The sequence below is a fragment of the Grammomys surdaster genome, unplaced genomic scaffold (genome assembly GCF_004785775.1).
Source record: "Grammomys surdaster isolate TR1022 unplaced genomic scaffold, NIH_TR_1.0 129, whole genome shotgun sequence".
Taxonomy (NCBI): Eukaryota; Metazoa; Chordata; class Mammalia; order Rodentia; family Muridae; genus Grammomys; species Grammomys surdaster.
Window position 1 is genome coordinate 18,095,775 of NW_021604587.1, and position 8,059 is coordinate 18,103,833.

At 46.4% G+C, this 8,059-nt stretch overlaps 1 protein-coding gene across 1 annotated transcript in view; it reads right to left on the reverse strand.

Moving 5' to 3' along the window:
- Positions 1-7,431, reverse strand: part of Tgm3 (transglutaminase 3) — a 34,606-nt gene extending 27,175 nt beyond the window's left edge. Inside the window, exon 1 of the mRNA XM_028756657.1 lies at positions 7,377-7,431. Within this exon, the coding sequence (XP_028612490.1) occupies positions 7,377-7,383 (7 nt within the window). The 5' untranslated portion in view covers positions 7,384-7,431. The remainder of the gene's footprint in view (positions 1-7,376) is intronic.
- Positions 7,432-8,059: the final 628 nt, after the last annotated feature.

Below are 8,059 nucleotides of genomic sequence, written 5' to 3' on the forward strand. Positions count from 1 at the left end.
GGCTTTCTTCGTCTCCCCAAATGATGCATGGCCAGAAGGAAAAGCTCACTCTGGTAGACCATGAACTGTTTGGGGGCAGAAAGTGTATCCCAGATGGCCCTCTGTCGAGGACAGGGGTAAGGACAGAAGGGTGGGGAGAGCCACGTTATGTTGGCATCTGTTCCCATGCACACAGGTTCCCCCCATCTTGGTTCTACTAACATTTATGTGCCCTGCTGTAGCTGTGCCTTCCTCACTCATTCTAGAGACCAGTGGCTGTGCTTGGAAGGAGTGATGGAGATGAGGCTGAACTTCAGGGTACTGAGGCTGTAAGGAGCCGATCCTTTCCAGGAGAGACGCAGCAGATGGGTCAGCTGCAGCGTGACTGTGGTGGTGACGATCACTGCATTAGCTGAAGTTTGCTGGACTTTGATGTGCTAACTATCATCTCAAGTCTTTACATGCCTTAGCCTATTAATGCCGTGAGTTACACTCAGAGTTTTACAGATGAAAGAGCCAAGATGTGGGAAGCCTTGGTCATAGCTACTCCTTCCTGAGTGGGGTATGGTAGGTATACAGACATGAGAGACCTGAGAGGTACTGTGAGATCTGGAAGGCTTCCCTGAGTTGAAGGAAGAAGGAAAGGCAAACTCATATATGCCACCAGCTTGCAGTGTGTCGACTGTTGACAACACAGAGAACCCATTATGTATATATAACATGGACGAACTCTGACAACTGCAAACAAGCTCAGGAGACACAACACCCTTCTCAGTACCTAGAAATCAGCAGAGCATGGAGTATGCTGTGTGACACAATCAGAAATGTGCATTTGGTCTCTGTCTTTTCCTGGCGTAAGTTTTCTAAAACATTTGGAATCTTGGAAAGGATGAGTGTCTTTTTAAACTAAGAAAACTGGTGATTGGGAGCTTCCGACAGCCTCAGGATAGTGGCTGGTTGCCTAGAAAACCAACCACGTCGTCAGAGGGTTAGAGACTTCACTTACCATGACCCTGCTCTTCAGGGAAGGGGAATCAATATAATCATCAATGATTAGTCATCATTAATCATTAATTAACTCTGTAATCAATCAAGAATGTCTACATAATGAAGCCTCCCTAAAACCAAAATAAAGCTTGCTTTAATTTGTCCATTATTTGGGTCAGCAGTCTTTTTCTTCACATCTGTGGGATTAACACAGACCTGTGAAACTGAGCTTTTATTTCATAAACTCTGTGCTCACTCCAAACAGTGTCAGGGCAAATTGAGTTCAGCCATAGGGTACCTAGTTAATGTTGGAGAGGGCTGGTTGGTGTGGAAACTCATCCATTTGTTAACTAGGAGCACTTCAAGTATGCTAGAAGGAAACAGTGTTTTCTTTCCACCAGATCTTACTGACTCTACTCTGTCACTGTGCCCTCCAGTTCTTCTCTTGGGAATAGATCCCATGTAAGACTTAGAAGCCAGAAGCAACTGTAGGTGGTAAAAGGTCCTTAGGATGTACTGTCTACCCACTGACATTGTAACCTAACCAATAGGGACAGTGAGTACCTACAGGGAAGAAACATGTTCTCAAAGGGCAATCTTTGGGGACAGTGAATGAACAGGATCGATCTGCCTTGTTGTCCCTGAGAGAGCTGCAGGAGAAGACTCATTGGCTGCCTATCTCAGGCCTTGTCCCACCCATGAACCTTTGAATCAGGAATTCATGTGTGTGGGTACCAGGGGTCATCAAATCACACACTTAGAAAGAAAGAAAGAAAGAAAGAAAGAAAGAAAGAAAGAAAGAAAGAAAGAAAAGAAAAGAAAAGAAAAGAAAAGAAAAGAAAAGAAAAGAAAAGAAAAGAAAGGGTAGGGGTATAGCTCAGTTTAGGGCCCGAGACTAGAATGCACAAAGCCCTGGGTTTGAGTTCAAGCACTGGGGGAAGAGAGAGGGAAAGAACTCCAAGAAACAACTTATCAGCTTTATAAGCTGCTCCCTGCATAAAGATGGGGAGGTCTGGAGAGAGCAGCAGCCTGCAAGCAAGTGCCCCAGGTGTCTCACTGCAGACCACCTCCTGATCCCACACTAGATTGAGCTACCGTTTTACACCAGTGTCAGGAGTGTCAGGAGGAAGACATTTCTCAGCAAATATCAGTATCACCAGCATTCCTGATGGAGACACTGCTAGATTCTATCCCAAAGTTCACTTATTCCCCCTTTCTTATAACAGCATCCCCGTTTTAATAGGCTGTGGATCTCACAGGTTCCTGTCAGGGAATGCACATGAACCGTGGCCAGCCAGTGGCTCGTAGGCCAGAACTTTCCGTGAGTCTTTTTTAAAATTGCAGTGATATGTATATAGGATAAAAACTAACATTTTCAGGAACACTTCAGTAGTTTTTAGCATATTTGTATGTTGTGTGAACTCTGTCTAGTTTCCAAAAGAGGCCTGACTCCCATGATGATCACTCCTCCTGTGTCTTCTGACCTCTAGTCTGTTTCCCGTCTCTTGGCTTTTGTCTGTTCTGGATGATCTGACATAAATGGAACCACACAGTACGTGGTTCTTGAGGTCCACCTTGTTTCGCTATTACAATGTTTCCAAGGCTAAATCATGCTGTAGAATGCATGCACAGCTTATTCTTGTATGGCCAAGCCATATTCCACCACACGAAAACACCCTACATTTTGTTTATCTTTTACTCAGCTGATGGACATGGGTTGTTTCTATATTTTGGCTGTTGTGTAAAGGGCTTTTATGAAGCAAGTATTTCTTTGTGGTTCTGTATTCAATTCTTTTGAAGAAGATCTTTGGTTCTGAGATAGTCTCACTGTGTAGCCCAGGAGTGCCTTGAATGTATGATCTTATTCTATCTCCATGTACTTTGAACATGTCTAAGCTTGCCCGAACTTTTGATCCTCCTGCCTCAGCCTCCCAGCATTTAGATGACATCACCTCATCATGACAATCAAACCCAGCCAGGAGACCTTTTTGACAGCAGTTGGCAAATGTGCTTGGCCTATTTTCCTCCCCTTTCTTCTATCCTGATGTCTGGGGTGTAAAGTGATGTGGATGGGGCTTGCAACACCCACCTCAGATTACGCAGGGCCATACGTGAGGGAGAGAAAGCTGCGAGGGAGGTCAGAGCCTGTGCTCTGAGAACTACGTAGTTCCCATCCCTGCCCTGATCTACCTACATTCAGATCTCCTGTGTAAAGGGAGAATGAGCATCTGGGTTGCTTATTTTTTGTTCTTGCCTTTTGGGGGTTCACTATCATTTCCAAGTAACCCTAACCCTATGACCCTGTGAGTATACTAGCTCTTGCCTATCACTTCTGGGGCTCACGTTTGGCAGATAAGCATAAGAAGATGCCAGACTGTGACAGGAGATTACCATCAGCTAAACGGGCCCTTATCAGGCCAGCTTTATAAAGAAATTGCTGGCAGCAGACATCTAAGGATGCCCTGCTTGCTAAGTGTTGGGCTGAGAAAGGAGCTGGCGAGACACCAACATGGCAGACTTAACACTTGGGGAGCTGGTCTCCTGCACACACTTGTCTGGACTCCTTATCATGCCTCCTTTAGGCAAAGATGCATTCTTATATTACAGATTTCCAGAGTTAATTAATTAATGCTAATGCAAATTTATACTTTACTTATTTTTTTATGTGTATGAGTGATTTGCTTACATGTATGTCAGTGTACCACGTGCATGCCTGGTGACCACAGAGGCCAGAAGAGGTCATCAGCTTCCCTGGAACTGAAGTTATGGATGGCTGGGACGCCATGTGAGTGTTTGGAACTGAACCTGGGTCCTCTGCAAGAAGAAATGCTCTAAACTACTGAGCCAGCTCTGCAGTCCCAACTTAAAGAAATTCTAAAAATCATTTAGCTGAGTGGATTTCAAGATAGAGGCCACACTAAGAAACATATTTTGGTGTTCTCTAACATTGATTTGTAACTGAATACCATAATGTACATACTCTTGACATTTTCTCCATTACATCACCTTACAAAATATGTTGGTTGCAGTCCGCTAAACTGATGTCACAATCTGAAATGGATTGCAATGGACATCTTGAAAAATGGTGATATAATTCAATATAATTCCCATATTGCACTTCAGGAAACCAGATTCCCCCAGCCTACCCCCAAAGTCGCAAAAGTGATCTACTGAAAGCACGGAGTAGTTTAGAAGCAGAGCTAGCCCTGGAAGCCAGGTCTCCATCCAAGCTGTGGAAGCAGGAGTCATTCCCCAGGCTGCTCCACCAGGCTCCAGGCTGTGGCCAGCCACTTCCTGGCTCACAGGACTCACTGCCAGACACACTCTCCTTTCTCTTTTTCCAGTTGGTGTCAATTGCTTTTAGCTTCTCTCCACAGTCAGACACCTCCAAGCCCGGTGCAGCACACACCACAACACTTCCTGGCACTCAAGGTCAGGATCAGTCGGCAGGGGAAGGCTCTGACAAACTTTCTGGGGTGAAACCCTGGACAGGTAGAGGTCTTGGGTAAGGACTTCAATGTCTCTGAATTGTGGGTGTCTCAACAGTGCAAAGAGAGTAGCGAGACCTCAGCATCTGTCTCTTTTAAGGTTGCCATTACAGAAGGACTAAAGTGCCTTAGCACTTCACATATAACAGCAAAACAACACTGGGTCTGGAAGGCTGTAGCCCCTTCTGTGGCAGGCATGGAACACTACATTTGCATCTTTTAACAGTCATAAAAGCCTACGGCATCATACCAATTTACAGGTGGGGGTTGTAAGTTCAACTGGGCGAACTCATTTCTCCAGTATCACAAGCTCAGACAGAACCTAGACCCAAGGCCAAGCTGGAATCCAATTTTCCTTGACAAAAATCTGACTCCAAGCTTCTAGCTTCAGACAACTACCATGGTGTTATGGATGCCACTAACCACAGCCTGCTCCATGCCCAGGCATCATGCTGACAGGTAAGAGGTGAAGGGTGTCACATGCTTCCTTTCTAAAGAGCGAGCTTGTCATCTCTCCTGATGAGGCTTCAAGCCTTGACACACAGGGAAGTAAGTCATCAGGAGAGTGATGTCTTGATTCAAGAGCTTCCCAAACCAATCAAACCAAGGTCTCCAGATTAGGACCATCTCTGGCATTTAAAAGCAGCGTTCCTGCTGATCCTAAATGTGTGGCTTGGGCAGAGAATAGTTACCTCAGGCCTATGCACCCTTTCATACTTGTGAAAGCTCTTTCACACTGAGTTGTGTAGCTGCTCCATGGGGGTTGGGGGGGTACAGGGCAGAAGCTACCATCATTTCCTAAGGGAGGGAGGCTCAGCAAGGCGAATGAAGTCTCCTTTGGAAGCCATCTCTCAGCCTGAGACCCAACTTTGTTTCCTTTCCTCCCAAGTGATACAGAGAGAATTTCCGGCACACACCCCAGCCTGGTATGTGGGCCCCGGGGAGGAGAGCAGCTGCCCCATGTGCACACCACAGCCCTGTGGGGTAGAGGCAACATAGAAAAACCATTAGAGGTGAACAGAGTGCGCGGACCGGAGGATACCTGGGAACATGTGAAAGGAAGATGAGGAGGAGGCTGGAGTGACTTGTGCTAGGGAACACAGAAGAGTAGAAAATGGATTTTATCCCATGGTGGTTGGTTTCTCCTTTTAAAAACACAGACTATCTTTTTTTTTTAACTTTATGATGACTCTATACATGGGAACAATGTCTCGATCGTATGCATACCCGGTTTCCTTTCCCTGCTCTCCCTTGGCACCCCCAACATGGATCCCTCTCTCATTGAGCTTTCTTACAATCTCAAGGCAAGGGGGAAACTGGCTCAATGCAAAAAGTCTCAGGCTAAGTCTTAGTCTTAGTCTTAAGTCTTAGTCTCACTACTAAGTTGAGCTAATGAACACTCCTAGGTGAGTATAATCCACTTTAGAGCTGAGGAAACAGACTCACAGGGTAGAGTCCCTCTAAGATCACTAGGGACAGGGCTGAAAGCCAAGTGCTTCAACAGCCCTGCTCCTGGATGTAAGCCTAAATGGCAGCTACAGTTTGAGAAGCCCAAAGGCACAGTGGGCTCTGCTTCTGATGAGCAGGTAGCAGATGGTGAGCGAGGTGCCAGAGGCCATTGTCTCAAGATATGGAGCCCAGAGAGATGGTCTGCTTTTCAGAAAGCATGAATACTTCTCTGGTCCAAGGAACTGAAATAAAGATGTGAAAAAGGCCTTGGTAGATTGTAGGTGAACACAAAGAAGTACAGATCCCAGGAGGAATTCCCACCTCTTCCCTGCAAGAAAGCAGCTGACGTCCTAGCTCCAGAGAAAGGTCTGGTGGCTCACCTGATGGCAATTATGTTTAAGCTCAGATCTAGACACAGAGCCTAGTGGAAAGGTACCTTGGTGCTGGATATTTGGTCCAATTTTGCTACCAACTTGCTGTTCGACCTTCCTAAGGCTCTCCCCATACCCAGGCCTCAACCTCTTCCTGCAGAAGATAGATGCACTACATGACAACTGCCATTCCCTTCTGGTGACGTTGTAAGCCCCAAGTGCTCCTTTTGTTAGCATCTCAGCCTTGTCTGTATTCATGAGAGGGAACGGATGGGGAAAGGGTAAGTGTCCCCTGCCCAGTCCTCACCTGGAGAGTTTCTCAAGACCCATATCCACCTTCTGCATCTGGATTGGTTGTCTTGCTCCTAACCACCATTCACCACACTTTACAGGTTTGACTCATGCCTTGTTTGGGTTTGGCATTGCTGCCGTCAAGGTCCAAGGCTGATCACCATGACAGGCAGTAATTAGCAGAGCCCAAATCCTCGACAGTAACCACGGAGTCAAAAAACCTGCACATCTTGTTCCTTTTCAGTTGCCTTCCCTGATGCTGTTCATAGGGATAGTCGGGATCTTGTGGCATGCTTGCCACATCTGCTCCTGGGCTTTCGCACAGCCAGTCAAGCCAGGGAGCCTGCCAGTGTTAGAGCATCTGTAGTTTACTTAGGAATAGTCCAGCTGATGGTTTCTCAACACTCAGCTTCCACGTGTGTCTCTCTGATCCTGTGAGAGCCGCTTTCCTTTGTCCCTGCTACTGACAGCCAGGAAAAGTGTACTGAGAAACCCAGAATGCTATCTGGCATGACTTTCTAGGTAGCAATGAATAAGCAGTATCAATAAGACAAAGCTTATCCTCAAAGGAAATGTGACCCCTGGCTGTGTGTTGAACATCCTGTCCATCGCTCGATCCATTCCAGTCATGTTCCACCACTGAAATATGTCTGAGGAACCCAGCAGGTACTCTAGGACACAGACACCCCTGAACGTAACCTGAAAACACAGAGTCCCCAAGACAGACAACTGTCCCAGCTGGCTGCTCTGCCAGACCCAGAGGGCAGTATGGGTTTCCCATGAGGACCTCCTAGAGAGACACCGCACTCACCACTCATGTTGGGCTTCTTCTGCCTTTCCTGGGGCTCCTCTGGGAATGACAGAGATGGTGTGGGGAGACAGGCGCCAAGGATTGCCTTACCATTTATAGAAGCCTCTCCTACACACCCCAATTAGAATTCTAATGAGGTGGGCGAGGCACCAGGTCATTCCTGTAGTGCCTGTAAACGTTTCACTTACAACATAGCCGTCACCCAATGGAAGGTCATCATGCTTATGCAAGACGGGCTTGGGGAGAAGAAAGGAGATGAAAGAAAGTCGAATGGTTTGTTCTTAGGATTTCTTATTTTATTTACAAAGGTAAGTGACTTCCTGGAACCCCCAGCATTTAGGAAACTTGTCCCAAGCTCATGCCAGGAAGGCTTTTGTGACAAGGAGATGTCTAGAACTTAGCGACATCCTTTCTCTCAGTGCACATGTATTATTAGGGCTAACTGCCTCCACACGCCACAGTTCATGTGCCCAGGGATGAGGGTAATAAGGTACATTTGGGGGAAGCTGAGAGCCCTAAGTTCCAGTGCTGGTTAGGCCCTGGGTCATCATTCCAATCTGAAGCTTGGAAGCTTTTGTTTAGGTTTGAGGATAAGCATACCCAAACTCTCACCTCACAAGGATGGAGGATTAATTCAACATGATTACTTAAGTGGAAAGTGAATATATGTGTCTCATCATGGA